This window comes from Pteronotus mesoamericanus, unplaced genomic scaffold (assembly GCF_021234165.1).
Source record: "Pteronotus mesoamericanus isolate MK-2021 breed Mesoamerican mustached bat unplaced genomic scaffold, CSHL_Meso_final contig_657, whole genome shotgun sequence".
Taxonomy (NCBI): Eukaryota; Metazoa; Chordata; class Mammalia; order Chiroptera; family Mormoopidae; genus Pteronotus; species Pteronotus mesoamericanus.
The window spans coordinates 1,287,344-1,309,169 of NW_026555229.1; the positions used below are offsets into that span (position 1 = coordinate 1,287,344).

Below are 21,826 nucleotides of genomic sequence, written 5' to 3' on the forward strand. Positions count from 1 at the left end.
AAACTAAGTCTCAGCCTCCCACTCCCACTGCCCTCTACTCAGCTGGAACCTGTGTCCTGCACCTTCCAAGGTGTAGAAAACTCTAGAAGGGCTTCTGTCCTGGCACAGAACTCAAGGGAAAGTGTCATCTTCCTCTCCTGTGGTCCAAACCTATCTTATTCCTATCCCACCCCAGGAATAGGCTGCTCTACACCAATAGATATGACTGGGGCTCTTGGCAAGGCCCGCACTCATTTTATAATATAAACGACTAATGTTAACATGACAATTTCTCACCTGAAATGCCTGGGGCCTGGATTAGTCATTTTTCCAGGGCTTGTTCATCTCCATAAGAGACCCTTACCTTCAGAAATGGCCTTCTTCACCACTGCCACATAAGTCTCAGGCTCGTCGTCACAGGTGAGCTCCTGCCAGTGTGCCCAGTCTGGAAAGAAGTCCAGGAACTCCTTGCTGTCCTGCACCCCACAGAGCAGCCGGACCATGCGGTGCGGAGGGTGGAAGGCTCTCTGTAGCAGCGGCAGCAGGGCCGGCTGGCTGAAGCAGTGCACCAGCTCTGCAGACAGCAGCACCACGATGCAGCGCGGGCTGAGAAAGAAGGTCAGGTCCTCGGCCGAAAAGGAGGTCTCAGGGCCCAGCCTGTAAGTCAGCGTCTTCTGGCTGCGGACCCGCCGACTGGCCAGGAAGAGGTCCTGGAGATACTGGCACCATTCCTCAGCATCCGAGCTATAGAAGAGGAGGATGTCACACCCTCGGGACACCCCTGAGCAAGAACAAGGCACAGAAGTGTGTTAACACACCTGCTCCTTTGAAGCCATGACCTGCAAGATACACTGTCCAGACGAGGAGCAGGGCACCCACAACCTTTCACAGTCTGCCTCCAGCATACCTGTCTGGCCTTTTTCCCTACTTACAATTGGTGTTACAACCTTACCAGACTTTCTGTCTTTGCCTAAACATACAACGCCATTTCAGATGTTTACATTAGCTATTGCTTCTGTGGGCATACTCTCCCCCCCACAGCGGGTACAAAATAGGATAGAGATGACACTGATGATGATCATCATCGTCATCATCACAGCAAGCATTTCTATAGAGCTCGCTATGCTCCAGGTGCCCTTCTAGGCACACCGTCTAGTAAACTCATGTAAGTATCACAGCAGCCTTCTAAGGTAGCTACTATCATTAGCCCCATTTTAAGGATGACAAAACAGAGGTGGCAGGTTAAGCAACTTACCCAAGATCCACAGTGGCAGAGTCAGAATTTAAACTCAGACAGTTTGGCCCCAGAACCTGGCTCTTCCCCAAATAAAGTGGTGACAAGCACAGGTCTGAAATCAGGCAGCCAGAGTTAGCATCTTGGCTCTGTGAAGCATTAGCTGTGCAACCTTGGGCAAGTTACTTAAATATTCTAAACCTCAGTTTATTCATCTGCAAATGGAAATATAACAGCAATATTTATCAGTGAGAATAAATTAGTATTTTACATAAAGTGCTAAGCAAAGTGTTTGGCATGTAGTAAACCCTCAGTGATTGGTACCTGGTGTCCTTACCTCACATTATTATAAACAGTGCATTAATGTAGACAGTAACTGTGGTGGAATTAATGCCTACACAATACCATCTGTAAGGTGTCCCGCACCACACATGGTTCGTGACACAGACTTTCTTCTCCTAGTAAAGCATAAATGCCAGAGACTGAGTCAAAAGCCTCAGAGAAATATTGAGTTAAAACGGGCTTTCGGGGATCATTTGGCTCAAATACCTCATTTGAAGATTAAAAGAAAAAAAACTTCAGCTGTGAAGATAAATTCACACTTAGTAATCAGTCACAAAGCTAAGACAAAAGGCGTTAGAAGAACAGTAAGATCTCAGAAAGGATGCGGTCCCATACATTAGTGATGAAGAAGCCATCAGCTATATCTTCAATGGGTTGGCAAGCGATGGCAAGGAAGGGAAGAAGAGATTTCCTACAGCATAAGAAGTGCCCTTAAGAAGGTAGTATGGGCCTTGGAGCACTGGTTGACTTAGCAGGAAACCAGCGACTTTACACTGGGCTGACCACGCAGTCATGAGCGATGGATGCCACGTTTATAAGGAGACAGTGACCCAAAAGCAACACAGCATTTTTCAGATTGACAGGTTCTGAGCCAGTGAGGGAGGAAATATTCAGTTCACCATGGATCCAGCCTCACCACTCCCTTCTTCTCTGGTAACAGAAAACACAAAAGCTGTTGTTCACTAAAGACCTCTAGTCATGAAGGGAGGTTTAAATGTTAACAACAGGGGAAATGGAATGTGGGGTATACAGAACTCTCTATCTTCACAGTTGAATGGGGGAGTATACGGAACTCCCTGCTATCTTCACAGTTTTTCTATAAATCTAAAACTTCTAAAATAAAAGTTTAAATATACAATTGAAGAAAAAAATAAAGCTCTTATGGGAATAGCCTCTTCTATATGACAAACATATTTAAAACATCTCATTCCAGGGCTTCTAGTGTTAAATTCAACTCCTCTTTGAGCAGCAGGCCTTGAGAAGGAAGTGGTTAGTGCCTCAGACCACTTAGCATCACAGCCTCCTTGGCCACCACCAATCTGTAGTGTGACTTCAGACCAATATACTCAATCTAAGCAAATTTTGCCTCAATATAAGTGAGGACAACGAAACCTATCAACCTCCTGAACTTTGCTCTGCTGCTGAAACCGAAAGCTGGGGAAGTTGTAAGAAAGTCTAAAGTGGAAGTTAAAATCCCTCCGTAACATGCTGGGCAGTGACAAAGGACTGAATGCTTTGTCAGCAACTCTCTCATGTAAGGATACCACTTGCTTCTAAAATAATTCCCTTCCTCTAACCATTAGTCATTTCTTCACGTTTGCCAAATCAATTATCTCATTTTTGGCTATTTGTTTATTAGAAGAAATGAAATACATAAAACAACAATGAGTCCAAAATCCTAGACAGAAATAAGGAAGGATCTTTGTAGAGCTTAAAGAACAGGTTTGGCTATAGAAGGAGAAAGGAATCGGTCACAGTAAAGCAGAGGCTGGCCGGTGGCAACAGAAAGTGATGGTGATGGTAAGAAACACAGTGACTAAAAGAGAGGTTCCTTTGAAAGATTCAGAATCCACCTGAGATGAGAACAAAGAGGAAGTGTGTTTCAAGCTACCCGGCCCAGACCATTTCTTTAATCTGTAGGTGACACTGGCACGCAGTTCATCTGTCCTGGAATCCCATGGCTGAATCTATACCACACTGCAAAAGGATGAGACAAAGGGAAGGTGGCCAGCCTAGGAAGAGATCCGGAAGCAGTTCATGTGAGGAGTTTCCAGGGATTTCAAGTTTTGAGGCTTGTTAGGAATATTGAGGGACCTCAAGGATCAGATGGAAATTAAGATTATGAAAAATTAAAGGTTCATTCAAACCCTATTTTCCTGGAAGTACAAGGATGGTAGACGGATCTGGAGATAAGAGATACCTATGAGAGCTTTCTTCAAGGGTATGAGGCTGACACATAAAGAAAACCATTCTAGTCTCTACTAACCAGACTTGGCCACTTGGGAAAGTTACATATGGCCTCCTTCTCCTCTCTCTCATGTGTAAATACAAGATAAGCCATCAGAGGCCTAGAGAATATTCCAGGATAGGCTAATTCCACCCCATTTTATTTTGCTTCTCAAGTTCTTTCAAGGACAGGCAGCCAAGATTCTCCTTGATTTCAACAAGAAAATATGCCTTTTAAAAACAAAATACTAATGATTACCCTTCAGTAGAAGGGAATTTAAGGAGACCACATGATTCGGCCATAAAAAGAAGGAGGTACTGATGATATATGTTAAACTTTGATGAACCTTATTATTGAAATTATTATGCTACGTGAAAAAAGCCAGTCACCAAAGACCACATGCTGCATGATCCCATTTATATGAAAGTCCAGAGCAAGGAAGTCTATAGACAGAGAAAGTAGATATTAGGGGTGGGGAGGAGGAGGGAATAAGGGGGTGATAGCTGAAGCAGATCAACATTCTTTTCGAGGTGATGAAAATGCTATGAAATTGACCACAGTGATGGTTGTACATATGTGTGAAGATACTAAAAACCACTGACCTGTACACTTTAAAAGGGTGAATTGCATTGTATGTGAATAATATCTCAATAAACCTATGTAAGAGGAGGACGAGGAGGAGGATGAGATGGAGGAGGAGAGCACCACATGGAAGACTGGCCTGGCTGACCCCAGATCCTACAGCACCTTGGCAAGAGACGCTCTCACCACTGTGACCTGCCACCATGGGTCACTATATCTCCAGATCTCAAGGAGCCCCAGGGATCCCAGAGACCCAATTCCCATTTGCAGCATCTTGAGTGGGATCCCACCGGAGAGGATGCTGGCAGCTCTAACCACTAGAGATGTCTACGGAAGCCACTGCAGCACCCATAAGGCCCAGGTTTGGCCACTGGGTTTGGGCCCCTATCTGAATGGAAGCACACCCTGTAGCCCTCTAGCCCCTTTGGCCATGCCACTAAAATGATGCACCCAGGACGCTAAAGGAAGGGCTTCCTCTGCCTCCTCTGAACCAGTCCCCTCCCCTCCATTTTCTGTTTCCCAGACGTAAGAACCCAGGCCTATTCCCAGCCACAGAAGGAGGTAGGAGCTTCACTCAATTCATCTCCTACTTCTGCCCAGTTGTCCAGCTATTCTGGACCTCCTTAAATACACCACATATAACCATTTACGGTTCTTCTACCTGGAGCACTCTCCCCCCAGATGTCCCCCGCCAACTTCAGGTTTTTGCTCATATGTCCCTTTCTCCATGAGGCCTAACCCAGCCACCTCATTTAAAATTATAACCCTAACCCCTTTTACCCCTCTCCATTGTTTTTCTCTTTTTTTAATTTTTTCTTTCTTTTTTTACTTTTATTATATGTTATTGATGATGCTATTACAGTTGTCCCAATTTTCCCCCTTTGCCCCCTCCACCCAGCACCCCCACTTCCTCAGTCTGTTGTTTTTCCATGCACTTGTCATATCTATTTTCTTTATTAAGTATATTGCCTGTCTTCTCCCAATATTCCATAAGCTCCATGGGGACATCACTTATGTCTGTTTTGTTTACTGAATATATACTGGACACCCAGAACAGTGTCTAGAAACAGCGGCCATGGAATAAGTATTTGTTATGTGAATGAATTCCCTCTAGATAGATAACTCTGCTTCAGCTTTCAAATGGAACGTGTGAACTATGAACCTACTATTACCAAGGGTTCCTTATTCACCATGCAGCTTCTTTTAACCTTCAGAGCCCAGCTAGGGAATTTATTAAAAGAAATGAGGCTAGGGTTAGCTACCTTTCCACTTCCCTTAACCCGGAAGCCTATATCACCACATCTAATAAACCTGTCACCATGGGCCTTTCTACCCCTACTTCCAAAGCACCATGAGAAGGCTAGATCTCAGAGGATACAGTATCTGCCTACATCCTCCAAGAACAAACAGTACCTTCTCCTGGCCAACTAGAATTTATTTTTCAAAAGGCTTTTACATCCTGTTTTCATGTGTTATCTCTACTAAAACTTCGTAAGATAGGAAGAGAAAACACAAGTAAAACCGCTTGTAACTGTAAACATGACAACTGTAATAGTCTCATCTAGTAAATCTTTGTTTATTTATGTTTTCCTTCACAAGACTATAAGCTCCTGAAGAGCAGAGACCAGGCGTGTCCTGGTCAGCACGGAGAACATACTTAAGGTGCACATTATCCCTCAAAGTGCACGGTAAGTGCTTATTAGTGCTCTCTATTATCATCATTATTATGTGATGCGTCCTGGATCTCAGTGAGTGAGTGACTTCCTAAGTGTATACACCCCAAGAATCAAGAAGGGAACCCAAAGACTAATCAGAAAAGCCTCGGCACATTTTGATGGGTAGATACCCAGTGGCCTCCACTCCTCCCCCATCCTCCAAAGTGTCCCAAAGGACATAGGAAAAGTAAAGCTAAAGGAATGGCGTTCCTCCATTCCTATCGAAATTCCAGACGAAAAACAAAGCCAAGATGGGTAGAGGCACTAGGCTCAGAAAAGTGGCCCAAAGGTCGCCTTGGATCTCCCAGTGCCAACCGAGGATTGTCTGAGCGCCCCCTATCGATCTTAGAAGCTTTCGCCGGCGCTGACAAGTTGGCTCTTTCAACCCAGACTCTGGATTCAGAGAGTTGGAAGAACAGGAGAAACGACCCACAGAGGCTCCGAGGGTTAGTAATAGAGGGAGAAAAGAAGATTAGAAAGCGATGACAGAGGTGGGTCGGGCAGGGGCTGCAGAGAACCGCGCAACAGGCTGGGAAGGGGAACGTGGGGAAGTCGGGGTGGGAGCTTTGCGACAGGGAACTGGGGGAAAGAACAGAAAGAGCGAAGAGACCCGACAAAGTTGTAAGTGGGAAGGCGCTCGGAGGGCTGTGGGGATCAGGAAAGCGCGCGGAGAGAGGAAGAGACGCACTAGCGGGGAGGCTCCCAGATGGGCCGGGCGCCCTTCCTACGCACCTGAGGCTGCCATGCCGCGGGGCGCAACTCACGCCCGGCTCGCCGCGCGCGCGCGGTGGCCTGGGGCCCGGAGCGAGGCCGGCGGCGTCCCTGGGCGCGGGGCCGGAGGGAAGGCCGGCTCCGCGGAGCAGCAGCCGCGGCTCTGACGCTTCCTCCCTGCAGGCTGCGAGGACTTGCTCCGAGGGCGTGTCCACAAGGCCCGCCCCTCCTGCGCCTGCGGGGCTCAGCCCCGGGGCACCTGCACCCCCAGCCGTTGTGGAGGGGAAGTGAGAACCCCCGTCGGGGCTGCCGGCCAGCCCCCCGCACGGCCTCCGCTCCCCCCACCCCCTTCCACCGTCGCTCGGGGTAGGGAAGAGGCTGGGGGCTTCGCGCCACGTGCGCCCACTCTCCGTGAAACCAGCCTGGTCTTGCTACCAAAAGGCAGCCCAAAGTGGAGAGGGTGTTGAGAAGGGAGGGAGGAAGAAGGTTGAGCCACCTGTCCAACCTCTGTGACCTGGAGCTGGGTAGGGGTTTATGAGCACAGCTGGCCGAGCCGTCTCCCCATCCCCTGGGACTTTCTCCCTGAGCTGCTGCCCCGGCAGGAAAGGGGAGGGGGCAGGAAGGGGAAGAAGCATGTTCCCTGGCACCTGGCCCTGGGTGCCAGACGTTGCCCTTGATTACCCTTCAGTAATTCCTGGGACCTGGTCTCCTGATGGCACATGAACATTAATGATCATCTCACATGATTGCATGATATAGTTATCTTTTTATATCTGATGCATTTGAGGTAGCCCTCATCACGATCTTCCTGTTAGAGCTAAAGAAACAAGCCAAATGCTCCCGAGGTTCCATAGCGGGCCTGTCTGTCTCCAGGGTTAGAGATCTCACTTAACTCTTGCACTCACCAGCCAGCTTCTTGTCCTCCTTCCTTTGCCTGCTCCTGTAACTGATGTGAGTAGCACTGTCCCTTTGGATCCTGAACAATGCAGGGTCCAAGAAGATGGATCCAGAGAGCAGAGATGAGGGAAAGATAGGGTCAGGCAAAGGTGGAAATAAATGGATTTAAGAATGGAAATGCCAGGGTTGAGGCCGAGAACTCGTTTTCTGCTGCTGACATAACAAAATGGCTTAAAAGAACACAGATTTACTATCTTATTGTTCTGTATTGCAGAAGCCCAAGATGAGTAGCGCTGGGCTGAAATCAAAGGTCGGCAGGATTGTGTTGCTTTCTGGTGGCTCTAAAAGAGAATCCATTTCCTTGTCTTTTTCAGCTTCTAGAGACTACACATAGTGGCTCATGGCCTCCGTCATCTTCAAAGCCAGCAACATAACATCTCTCTGACCCTGTTTCCGGGTCATCTCTCTCTCTCTCTCTGACTCTCTCACCTGCCTCTCTCTTCCACTTTTAATGATTCTCACAATTACATGAATCCCACCCACAGAGTCCAGGAAAACCTCCCTGTTTTAAGGTCAGCTGACTAGCAATTTTAATACCATCTGCAACTTTAATTCTCTTTTGCCATGTAACATAACATACGCTCAGGTTCCAGGAGTTAGGATGTGGACATCTCTGGGGTGGGGGGAGGGTGTGACTCTGTCTACCACAGTCCTGAACTCCAAAAGAGGAGATGAGCTCGCTTACCTGCTATACCTTACACCTATTCCCCACACTCAGAACTTCTGTGTTTTACACACACACACACACACACACACACACACACACACACATTCTCTCTCATTATGTACTTTCACAGCCCTGTACAGTTCTTTAATGAAAATTACATAGATAGTTTTGGGCCTATAGAACTATAGATAGTCTTTAAGTTTGTGTGTCCTCCATTCAACCCCAAGCCCCTCAGAGGCAGGATCCAAGCCTGCCTTTTTCACCATAGAACCTCCCACACTTGGAGCCAACTGTGACACAGGGAATATGCTGTATTTGAATGAGTGATTGAATGAACATAGCTAAGAAATCCTTAAATTTAAGATAGAAGAGACTTTTCAGACACTGAAACTCTTGGCAACCTAAGCTTGGAGGAGGGGAATATAAGATGTCAAAAACAGGTTGTACATATTAAAAGCCATCAGAGTAAGGAAAATGGTGAGCTAAAGTTTGGAAATGTTGAGTTTGAGGTACCCATGGGATATCCTGGGGGCCATGTCATTGCAGAACAGAGAAATGGCACTTAAAGGCCTGGCTGGGATGTCACCCTTGGAATTAAAGCTGCATGAGTGGGTACGGGAGAGGAAATCGAGGGCAAGAACTTGGCCTCAGGGGCAGAGCCATGGGGAAGGGCCATGCTCAGCGGCCACAGGAAGAAGAGTCTGCAAAGGACTGCAGAGTAACCTGAGAGGTGGGATAGGAGGCAGGCCAGGAAAACCAGGATGCCAAGGGAGGAGGGTTTTGAGGAGAAGGTTATCAGCAGGGTGGATCTCTGTGAGAGGTCAGGGAAAATAAGATTTGATATAAAAACAACAGGTCACAGAGGTCAGCAGTAACATCAGGGAGTCCAACCTGGAATAGCAGAACCTGGACTGCTGGAAGATGAAGAGAGGGAGAGAATGGTGAGGAAGGCAGTTGGGACAGGGACAGACATCTGAACAGAAAGACAGCGGCCCCAAATTCTTACATCAGCCCTCTAAATTCTCTCCAAGCCCATGTTGGGACTTTATGCAAGCTATATACATACTCCCCAAATCCTCCATTTGCTCATGTGTACAGAGGGCATTCCAGCTCGGAAATTACTAAGGATCTGCTCAATATCCTTATTGGAGAACATTGCTTACACACTGGTCTTCCAGACTCTGTCCTCTCCCGCACCGTCTCTCACTCTCTTCACCAGCCTGTGGACCTGGCAGGTCTCTATTCCTTGTCAGAATATAGATGAATATAAGGAGGATATGTTCATCTACTTGAGGTCATCTCCCCTGACCACACATACCCCACACCACCCCACTATCCAAATGCATGGTCCTTCTTCTTGCTAAACTGTATATACACTCTTATTTTCTTTCTTATAAAAATTGTAGGGTACTCTATATATGCTCTACTTTATCTAGTTTAGAACTTTTTAAATATATTCATATTTCTCATTTTATAGTTTTATGTTTAGTCTTTTTTGTTTAGTTTGTTTAAGAATCCTTTACTTGCCCAAAGGTCATGAAAATTTTCTACAGTGTAATCCTCTAAAATTCTTAAAGTTTTGCCATTTACATTGAAGTCTTTAATCAACCTAGAGGTGATTTCACATATGGCGTGAGAGAGAAATCCATTCTTTTTTCCCTTTTTGTATGAATGTGCATTTATTCCACATACTTTGTTGAACAGTCTGTTTTTTACTCACTGACTTTTAATGGCACATCAGTTAGATATCAAGTTCTTATACTGCCATGGGCCTGTTTCTTATTCTGTTTCATTTATCATTCTTCAACCTATTCCTGAGAAAATCTCTTATTTTTAAACTTCATCTCTCCAAGGAGTTCCTTTGAGTGGAGAATGGGATTGAAAACACGACATCCAGGCACTAGGTGTGCTCATTGCCTCATTGTCTCTAGCTCGTTTCAGAGGAAAGTGCTAAGAAATTTCTTTTAAAATATCTTCAGTTCTTAACAGATAAGATATTTGGCTCACCCCACTACAGCCCAAATTTGGGCTAGAAACCCAAATTATTTATACACACACACACACACACACACACACACACGCACACACACACGCTATAAAGGGTCTTTATAGGATGCTTAACTCTGCTGGAATATACACTTCTCTCCCTCTCCCCTCACCGCCCACCTCTGTTCCTGACTGGAATGTGAATGAAAAGGCTGGAGATGCAACAGTCCCCTTAGACTATGACGGGACTGCGGGAACAAAAGTCACGCACTGAAGACTGCAGAGCAGGAAGATGGGCAGTCTGATTCCCTACTGATCATGGAGCCCCCAAATAAGCTTCAGGTTTCCACCTCTGAATTCGTTTACATGAAAGAGAAATAAATACATCCCTGTCCTTTCTGAGCCATTATTATGTGTATAGCCAAACCTATTTCTTTCCTGATATGAGAATGAAAGCTAACATTTGTAGAGCACCGATTATAATCCATGAACTTTCTTATGCTATCTCAGTTAATCCTCACAATAATTCTGAATCATAGGTATTATCTCAGTTATTATCATAAATATCATCCCTTCACAGGTGAAAAAATTGAGAAGCAGAGATGTTAGATCAATTTTCCATGATCATTCAGCCAGTAGCAAACTGGGGTTCAAACCCAGCTCAGTCTAAGCCCAAAGTCCAGGGCCTTTCCATTGTAGGTGACATATTGACTGACTTCAAGGAGTTAATTAAAAGTACTTCGTGAGGACATGTGGGTGCTTTCAAGTGAGGGATCACCATCGAGTCCTTGGCACCTCGAGCTACATGCAGATGGTGCCTTCATTCGTGCATGAAAGCATATCTTGCACATTTCCTGCTTCTGCCTTCTGAGGCGCTGAAGTAGAAAGTCTAGTCAGCTGTGATAGAAATTTTAGGACTTAGTCACATAGACTCTCAGAATGTTAAAGTTGGAAAAGACTCTAAGAGGTCATTAGTGGACACATGTGGAAACTAAGGCCAAGAGAGGCAAAGTGACCTTTCTGACATCATACACTGAGTTAGGGACAGAACCAGGATTAGAAATTATGGACTTGATTCCTAGATGTGTTTTTTAGCTATGTCTGATCACTAATTGTTTTTCCTACCAGGAAAAAACAGCAACTGCAGAAAATTCTTTGCTTGATATGATGCTTTAACTTTGTAGTTCTTTCCCATAAATCTACCACAAGCCCCCAAAGGGTTAAGCCGAGCTTGAAAATGTGTAGGAAAAACCCCACTTCTATATATTGCCAATGTATTAATATTTTGTTAAGGATTTTGCATCTTTGTTCATGGTGAATATTGGTCTGTAATTATTTTTTTTGTACTACCTTTTATTAGTTTTTTGTATCAGGTTTAATCTGTACTCATAAAACAAGTTTGAAAGTATTTCCTTCAGCCATTCATGATATTTCCTATTATACTTGTAATGTCTGTAGGATCTGTAATGATAGCTCCTCTTTTATTTCTTTTTTTAAATATATATACATTTTATTGATTATGCTATTACAGTTGTCCCATTTTTTTCTCCCCATTATTCCCCTCCGCCCTACACTCCCCTCCCACCAGCATTCTGCCCTTCCCTTAGTTCATGTCCATAGGTCATGCATATAAGTTCTTTGGCTTCTCCATTTCCTATATTATTCTTAACCTCCCCCTGTCTATTTTGTATCTACTATTTATGCTTCTTATTCCCTATATCTTTTCCCCCATTTTCCCCCTTCCCCTCCCTTCTGATCTACATTCCTGTGATTCTGTTCCTGTTCTAGTTGTTTGCTTAGTTTGTTTTTGTTTTCTTTAAGTTCAGCTGTTAATAGTTGTGAGTTCTTCTTACTGCTCATAGTTTTTGATCTTCTTTTTTGGGGGGGTAAGTCCCTTTAACATTTCATATAATAAGGGCATGGTAATGATGAACTCTTTTAATTTTCCCTTATCTGGGAAGCACTTTATCTACCCTTCCATTGTAAATGATAGCTTTGCTGGATAGAGGAATCTTGGATGTAGGTTCTTGCCTTTCATGACTTTGAATACTTCTTTGGAGCTCCTTTTTGCCTGCAAGATTTCTTTGGAGATAGTCTTATGGGAACTCCTTTGTAGGTAACTGTCTCCTTTTCTCTTGCTGCTTTTAAGATTCTCTCCTTATCTTTAATCTTGGTTAATATAATTTTGATGTGTGTTGTTGTGTGCTTCCTTGGGTCCAACTTCTTTGGGACTCTCAGGCTTCCTGCATCTCCTGAAACTCTATCTCCTTGGCCAGATTTGGGAAGTTTTCCTTCATTATTTTTTCAAATAAGTTTTCAATTTCTTGCTCTTCCTCTTCTCTTTCTGGCACCCTTAAGATTCAGATGTTGAATCTGAATCTTAAGGGTTCATTTAAAGTTGCCCCAGAGGTTCCTAAGCCTCTTCTAATTTTTTTGAATTCTTGTTTCTTCATTCTGTTCTGGTTGAATGTTTATCTCTTCCTTCTGCTCCAGATCATTGATTTGAATCCCAGTTTCCTTCCCTTTACTGTTGGTTCCCTGTATATTTTTCTTTATTTCACTTTGCATAGCCTTCATTTTTTCCTCTATTTTGCAACCATACTCAACCATTTCTGTGAGCATGCTGATTACCAGTGTTTTGAACTGTGCATCTGATAGGTTGGCTATCTGCTCATCTCTTAGTTCTATTTTTGGAGCTTTGATCTATTCTTTCATTTGGGACATATTTCTTTGTCTCAGCACGCCTGTTATGTTGGAAGAGGTGGAGCCTTGGTATTCACCAGGGCAGGGCAACCCAGGTCGCTGCATTGTGAAGCTGTATGCGGGGGAGGCATCTGAGAGGGAATAATGCCACTTGCTTGGCTCTTGCGGGGCACTTTCAGTCATTTCCCCAACAAGCAAATTGGGCCCTTCTAGTGCTGATTCCCCAATGGGTGGGGTTCCCTCCGACGAACTCTCTGTGAGGCTGGGAGTTCCTCCCACTCCTGTAACCCCCAGAGGTTTACAGCCAGAGGTTTTGAGGCTTTCTTTTCCTGCAGTGGAACCCTAGATTGCTCAGTCTGTCTTCCTCCTCCGCTGCTCCTCCTAGTTTATCCACACACAAACGTGGTACCACCCAGACTGCCACCCACCACTTCACCTGCCTGGTCCTCCAGCCACCACCTTGCCACGTGTCCTCTCAGCCCAGGCTGCCCATCTCTGCCCTTCCTACCCATCTGGATAAATGTTTCTTCTTTAACTCTTTGGTTTTTGTATTTCCATACAGTTTGATTTTCTGGCAGTTTTGGTTATTTTTTGTTTTTAAATTTGTTGTTGTCCTTTTGGTTGTGTGAGGAGACAAAGTGTATCTACTTATACCTCCATCTTGTCTAGAAGTCCCTCTTTTATTTGTTATTGGTAATTTGTGTCCTCTCTCTCTCTCTCTCTCTCTCTCTCTCTGTCTCTCTCTGTCTAGGTAGATGTTTACCAATCTTATTGAACTTGCCAAGGAAGCTGTCTTTGGTTTTGTTTTTTATTTTTTGTTTTCTACTTCATTTGTTTAAGCTCTTTATTATTTCCTTCCTTCTGCTTACTTTGGGTTCATTTTGCTTTTGTCTAGCTTCTTAAGGTTTAAACTTTGGTGATTGATTTTATTCATTTCATCTTTTCTAATATAAACATTGAAAGCTTTAACTTCCCCCTAATTGGATGTTTTAGCTGCATCTCCCAAATTTGATATGTTGTGTTTTCATTATAATTTAGTTCATAATATTTTCTAATGTACTCTGATTTCTTCTTCTTCTTTGAGCCATGGCTTATTTAAAAGTTAGTTAATCTTCAAATATTCTGTTGTGCTTTTTGTTGTTGTTGTTTTTTAGAGATAACTTGTTATTGATTTCCATTATGGTCAGAATATAGATTCTGTTTGATTTAAATATTTTAATTTATTGGGGTTTGTTTTATGGTCCAGTTATGATCTTTCTTGGTAAAAAAAAAATATGTAGTCTACAGTTGTTGAGTATACTGCTAATTAGCTCAAGATGATTGATAGTGTTATTGTGATCTTTACTAATTTTTGTCTAGACCTATCAATTGCTAAGAGATGCATGTACAAACCTCCAACTGTGACTGTAGAATATATTAATTCTCCCTTGAATTCTGTCAGTTTTTCATTCATGTTTTTGAATCTCTGTTATTAGGCATTATTAGGCATGTACACATTTAGATTGCTATACCTTTCTGCGCTGACTAGTGTGACTCAGTGGATTGAGTGCTGGCTTGTGAACCAAAGGGTCACCGGTTCAATTCCCAGGCATAGCACATGCATGGGTTGTGGACCACGTCCCCAGTAGGGAGTGTGTGAAAGGCAACTGCACATTGATGTTTCTCTCTCACTCTTTCTCCTTTTTTTTCCCTCTCTCTAAAAATAAATAAGTCAGATCTTTAGATTGATATGCCTTTCTGATGAGTCTTTAATCTCTAGTAAATACTCTGTAAATACTTTTATTGTTTTATATATGGTAATTTTTTATTTTTAGAGAGAGGGGAAGGGAAGGAGAGAGAGGGAGAAAAACATCAATATGGGAGAGAAACATCAATCAGTTGTCTTTCATATGTGCCCAGACTGGAAACTGACCCCCAAACCTAGGTATGTGCCCTGACCTGGAATCGAACTAGTGACCTTTTGCTTTGCGAGACAATGCCCAACCACAGAGCCACACCAGCCAGGGCCCTTTGTCTTGACATTTACTTCACCTGATTAGCCATTCGTTATTTTTATGCTTACAGTTTACATGACATAATTTTCTATTCACTTACTTTCTTCCTATCTGCATCTTAATGCTTCACCTATGTTTCCAAGGTAGATAGCACATAGTAAGATCTTTCTCTTTATCAATTCTGACGTCTTCCTTTCAACTGGAGCATTGAGTCGATTTTCATTTAATGTGATTATTAATATGCTCAGAGTAAGGCCTACCATTTCACCATTTATTTGCTCTTTGTCCCCTCTGTATTTTTCTCTTCTATTCATCCTTTCCTGACCGCTTGCTTTAAGAACTCCACTTTGGTTTATTTATTGGCTATTTAGCCGTACCTTTTTTGAGTTAATATTTAGTGGTTGTTCTAGGGATTAAAATACGCATTCTTAATTTGTTGGAATCTAGAGTTAATGTTTTACTCCTCATAAAATATAAGAAATTTTCCACCATTTAGAACCATTTACTCTTTCCCCACTCTCTTACTTTGTGTTACAGTTATACATGTATACATGAACATATCTATATGTTCATGATATAAACATCCACAAGACAATGTTATAATTTTTACATTAAATGTTATATTAATACATGTTATTTTAAATGAATTAAAAGGGAAAATAGTCATTTCCATTTTCATATATATTCCACTTCTGGTGCATATATCCATGTTCTGTCTACAATCATCTCTTAAGCCAACTAATATCATTTCGGTAAATATTCCATGGGATCCGAGGTGTCCTCACATAGTAATTAGGACCACTGGCTAAATTTAAAAGAGAGAGCAGAGTTTTGGGCACAGCTTGCTCTCTTGCTCTCTCCTTTCTGAGATGACTCTCCTTACTTTCCAGCTGTTGTATCCCCTGATCCTTCAGGACAGCTGGACATCTGAATTCTAGCTACCTCACAGGACATGAACTGGGACCTGCTGTCTGGAAGAAAGCTAAAAAAAAATGGGGAAACCCTGTCCTGTTCACTCCCCTCCACTGCCTACTTTTTGGTTACCCTCCAGAGCATTAGGCACTTGTTTCTGTTTGTTTTGTCCAAAGTTTATGGTGCTACTGGTGAAAGGGTGGGCCCAATAGAAGCCACTCCTCTATTGTTGGAATCTAAAATCACTAGCATCTTGCCCTGGCTGGTATGGCTCAATGGATTGAGGGCCTGCCTGCAAACTAAAAGGTTGCTAGTTAATTCCCAGTCAGAGCACAAATCAGTATTGCAGGCCTGGTCCCCAGTTAGGGGTCTGCGAGAGGCAACCGATCAACATTTCTCTCACACATCGATGTTTCTCTCACTTTTTCCCTCCCTTCCTCTCTCTAAAAATAAGTAAATAAAATCTTTATAAAATAAAAATTTAAAAAACCCACTAGTATCTCGAGCCCAATGAAGAGATGGATCAGCTGGATAGTTGCTTTCGGGGCTACCCTGTAAGGAATGATAAAATATCACACGAATAAAACTGAAATATGGTGCCAATTAACTCAAATTTCCACAGGTTACTCCTTATATAGTAGATGAGATGTGAATTGTTCCCTCTGTTGCTTAAGTAAACACATTCCTCAAGTGGACATTTAAGAACTAAAAAAGTCCATTGATCTAGACCTGCCTCTAGGTCAACACACGTGTGTCTCACTCATTCTTTTAGAAAGTTGTGTAATACTCCATAGTACCATAATATATCAGCTCTCCTCTTCTGATGCAATTTCATGTTAAGTTCTTATTTTTCTTAAGGTTAGATGCATCTTTTTCCCCTACAAAGCTATGGTACAATAAATTTCCTTAAATGTGTTTCTTTATGTACTGCTATAATTCTTTCTGTAGAATAGATTACAAAAAGCAGTATTGCTGGGTTGAAGGATATGTGCATTTTTTAATACATAATGTTAGAATATTTTCCAGAGAGGCTATATAAATTCACATTCCACAACCATATTGATGGTCTCACCAGTCTTTTTTATTTTTGCCAATCTAATAGATCAAAATACTACACTTTTTATTGTCCTAATTTGTATTTCCTTGAATATAATTGATGTTGAGAATTTTTTTTTTTTATGAAGTAACGTTCTCATAGCCTTGAGAATGGTTCTCACAGCCTTGAGTCTGGGTCTGATAAACAGTTCCCATAACATGAAGTAGGCTCACATGCACAGCTCATGCAATGTTACTTAACTTTTTGGCCTGAGGCCAGCTTTGTTCCGTCTTAGAGTGGGTGCGGAGGTAGACATGGAGGGGGAATACTGTCTTGGTCTAGTTTTGAGGTCCCAACTTGAAGCTGGTAGGTTACCCTTCTTGAATTCTAGTTAAGTCTGCACCACAAACAATTCTATTAATGGTCATTCATACGCTGGGCCACTGTGCATCTGCCCTAAACTCCTGGGCCAGGATTCATACAAAGAGGGACAGCCTCTATGCCCTGGAGCCTGTGAAAATTATTCAAATAAGCCAATCCACAGGGAAGCTAACTAACTCCACACAGGTTTCTTTAGGTGAAATGCTACAACCAACCCCAGCCTACCATCTACCCAGTGTCTTATGTTGCATCCTGCAGCCAAAGAATCTTTAAATCCTATAAAGCAGGGCTTGAGTTCCGGGATTTGTAGCAAGCTCCCAGGTTATGCTAATGCTGCCAGACTGCAGGCCATATTTTCAGTAATAAAAATGTACAATCTTCTAGGTTATATTTGTTGATTTTTCTCTAATGTCCTTTCCAAGTATAGCACTCATAATTAAGCTGAATTAATACTAGTTATCATCTGATCAGTACCCACAAATTAGGAACAACTTCACTTGATCAGAACAATATTCCTCTTTTAATATAGCCGAGGATCAAATTAGTCATGTTGGCCAAGAACAACATACCATCAAATGATTTACAATTCCATTATTTTCTTTATAAATGATACCAATAAATGAAAGGTCTCCTAATGGTTAGAATTAGAAAATTTTGAATAAAAAAATTGTGACCATTCAGGGCCAAACAAGTTCATAGGATTCGTGCGCAAGGAAGAACATTCACAGAGCCATAGGGATGCCTGACACCTTCATTCAAGGGTGGACGAGCTGCACACGCTGCAAGCTGCATGTCACACTGCAGGCCCGCTTTCCCCTCTGCGCGGCACCCAGGGTGGGCCCTTGATGTTGAGAATCTTTTAATATTGCTGATGATTTATATACTTTTTCCTGGAAATGTCTGTTGATATAATTTATCAAATTCTAACTGGATTGTCTTTTATAAGATTGGTTTGTAGGAACTATGGTACATTTACAACATTTGTCCTTTGTCATCTATATTTTATGTATTTAGTCTACCATTTATCTTTTGACTTTGTTTATAGTATCTTTTGCTATTCAAAAATATGTTCGTTTTTAAGAGGTGATGTATGACTATTACGGTTAGGTGGTGACCCTTAAGGTATCTAGATTTTATCTTTTGCTTCAGAAGGTCTTCTTTACTTTATGATTTTATACATAATCCCTTATATTTGTTTCTAATATTTTTATATTTCATATTTAGACTTTTAATCCATCTGGCATTTATTTTTGCATTGCTGTGGGGAGGGATGTAACCATGTTTTTTTCCAGATGGATAGTCTGTTCTTCCAGCACTATATATTAAGTAATTCATCTTTCCCCTATAAATAAAATGTTATTTTTATTTATATTAAGTCCTTGTTTGAATTTGTTTCTAGACTCTTTATTAGGTTCTACTTGTATTACAGTCATGTGCTGTTTAATGGCAAAGACATATCCTTAGGTAAGCAATTTTATAGAGTGCACTTACACAAACCCAGATGGTATAGCCTACTACACACCTAGGCTTTATGGTACAGCCTATTGCTCCTAGGCTACAAATCTGTACAGCATGTTACTGTACAAAACAACACGAGACCAAATCAAACACAAGAGAAAACGCTGCAATCACGAGATGTGGCCAGCACAGATGTATGAGGCTGCTGTTGGCTTAACATGGAATACTGTTTTATAGCAATTTTTATAAGTAGAAAAATAATAAAAAGTGTAATGAATACATAAACCAGTTACATAGTGGTATGTCATCATTAGCAAGAATTAGGTATTGTATATAATTTATGTGTTATACAGTTCAGTTTTTCTCTCATAAGTCCCAAACACCTATCTCCAGCTACTATCTAGATATTTGAAACTCAACATTTCCAAAACTAAAATCTATAAACTAGTTCTAATAGTCTTCATCTTGGTGTAGGGTACCTCCACCCACCGTCCTCCCAATGGCCTAAGCCAAAAGCCTGGGTTATCCTCTCTCCTTCCTCTCTTTCATCACCCAAATCCAGTTCCCATGTCCAGCACACAGGATTTTCGGCTGTTTTGATTGCATTCTTTTCTCTCCATCCCCAGTGACCCATGTCCTAATTCAGGCCCCATCATTTCTTCTCTGGATTCCTGGATCAGCCTCCTAAATTGTCTTCCTGCCTGGAGACTTGGTCCCTCCAATCTATTCTCCACCAGAGTTACCTTTCCAAAGCACAAATCAGCATGTCCTTTGCCTATCTAAACCCCATCAATGAATCTTTGCAGTAGGTTTTAATCCCTGAGTATCCCTGTGCTATTTTCCTATCCTTCTTCACTACCTTCTCTTTCTGCTACTCCTTCCCCACCAACCATTCTCTGCTTGAAACACACAGTCTGTCCAGGAAGTATCCAGCCATATACTATTAAAAATAGAGTCATTTATTGAAGAAGATATAAGACATTGTACATAGGACAATGAGCCTTAGTCCCCTTCAAAGTAGGCACCTTGGACCTCACACAGTCTCTTCCACTCTTCAAAACACTCTGCAAAATCCTTAGTTGGAATTGCCTTCAGCCGCCCTGTTGTATTTTCCTGAATCTCATCGATGGTCTGAAATCACCTTCCCTTTCAAAGGTGATATCAGTTTTGGGAAAAGCCAGAAGTAGTAGGGTGCCAAATCTGGGCTGTAGGGGGGCTGAGGCAGCTGGGTGATTTGATGCTTCATCAAAAACCTCTACAAGCAACGTGATGCATTAGTGGGCACGTTGTTGTGATGAAGCTGCCAATCACCAGTTGTCCATAGCTGCAGCCATTTTCATCATATTGCATTTCTCAACCAACGAAGAACATTGAGTTAGTATTCTTCACTAATTGTTTGGCCTGGTGGGGCATATTCACAATGGACAACACCTTCCTAATCAAAAAACACAGTTAAAATAATCTTGATCTTGCTGTGACTTTACTGCACTTTCTTCAGACATGGAGATCCAGGCAACTTCCATTGGGACAACTGGGTCTTCATTTCTGGATCATAGTCATAGACCATGATTCACCTCTGGTTATGACCTTCTGAGGAAATCTGGTTCATTGGTAGCAGTTTGAATCAAGTCATTAGCATTGTACAATGATAGTACAATGTTCCTTCTGCTGCCATGACACGTTTCATGCCAAGATCCTGTGTCAAAATCTCAGGCACAGTAGCTTTTGGAATCCCCACATCAGCTTCTACTCCTCGTACTATCAGTCACCAATCTTTGATGATTGCAGTCTGTACACATTCAACAATCTCAAGTACTCTGTTTGTTGCAGGTCTTCCAGAACATTGATCACTTTCAACAGATCCTCAACCATCTTTGAATCATGTATGCCACACTTTCATTTGCTCTGCACTCAGTGCTTCATCCCTGAAAGCCTTCTGAAGCATCCAAATAGTTTCCAGAGAGGAATGTTCAAGCTTAATGCAAATATTTGATGCAGATTCATTGTCGCACAGTCATTTTCAATGTGACAGCCACACAGTACACATGCTCACTCAAACAGCGTCTACCACCCCACTGACTAGTACAGTGAAGTCGTCATTGTTCCTGTGCATTCCAGTCCACTCTCCTTGACTGGCAGGTTACATCAATGTTGCGCAAACAGTTCTCATTATGTTAACAATGGCTGGACTTTTTGCAGACAGACCTTGTATTTATAGTTCCCATTAATGGGACTTGATGATCCACATTCACACCTCCATACCTCTGCACATTTTGTTCCCTATGCTGGGACTGCCCTCCTTCTCCCCCTTCCTTAGGACTCAGGTAAGAGAGCCTCTCTCTGGGTAGCTTTCCCAGCTTATCTCCTCTTCCTTTCATTTCCCCTCTTTTACTCCTTGCTACTCCAACTTGCATCACTCTGTGGTAGATTCTAGTGTCTTCCTCTTCTATGAGACAGAGAGTTCCCAGGGCCCCAGACTATGTCCTGGGCCCCGTTGGACCCCTACTACCTGGCACATCACAGGTACTCAGAAAATGTTGGCCAAATAAATTAATAGATGCCTGAAGGTTAGGAACAGAGGGACAGAAGAGGCAGAATTTGAGAAAATGACAGTGTTTGCTATTAGTCATGGGGTGCAGCTTCAGGAGAACAGGGTTTTTTTTTAACACTCTGGAATATTGATATTTTAAATAAATATACAGTTTATATACAGACATAGAAAAAACCTACAGTTAACTATTGTTTATTATTATTGATATAATATTATTAAATTAATAATTAACTATTATTAATAAGTTCATCTAATTACAGTTGTAAATATTGATCAACCTATTTACTGAAAAAGATCCTAGAAGGAAATATATCTAAATATATGGAGGTGAGATTATGGATGACTTAATTTTTCTGATAAAAAATGTATAAATTTTATCATGAGAAATGAATGACATTAAAAAAAAAGAACTCATTCTATCTACAAATGCAGAAGAGACTTCTTTGGCTGTAGACCACCTAGGACCAGGGTTCCTTATGCCTAGTGTAAGAACCACTGCCTTATCTTGCATCTCACAAACATGCTCAGCAGCCCTTTTATTGGGGCTGCCCTGACTGTCTGCACTCAAACTTGCCCCTCTAGCAGTCCTGGGCTTCTAGGGCTGGCTGGCCATTTGTGAGCCACTCTGTTCTTGGTAACTGTGTAAGAAATCTGAGCTTCCTCTTCCAGT

General features: G+C 42.3%; 1 protein-coding gene across 1 annotated transcript in view; it reads right to left on the reverse strand.

Annotated features, from left to right (window-relative positions):
- PIK3AP1 (phosphoinositide-3-kinase adaptor protein 1) overlaps positions 1–6,596 on the reverse strand; it is a 97,125-nt gene extending 90,529 nt beyond the window's left edge. Inside the window, exons 1-2 of the mRNA XM_054581295.1 lie at positions 6,533–6,596; positions 344–760 (exon numbers count right to left, since the gene is read on the reverse strand). Of these exons, the coding sequence (XP_054437270.1) occupies positions 344–760; positions 6,533–6,545 (430 nt within the window). The 5' untranslated portion in view covers positions 6,546–6,596. The remainder of the gene's footprint in view (positions 1–343; positions 761–6,532) is intronic.
- Between the last annotated feature and the right edge of the window lie 15,230 nt (positions 6,597–21,826).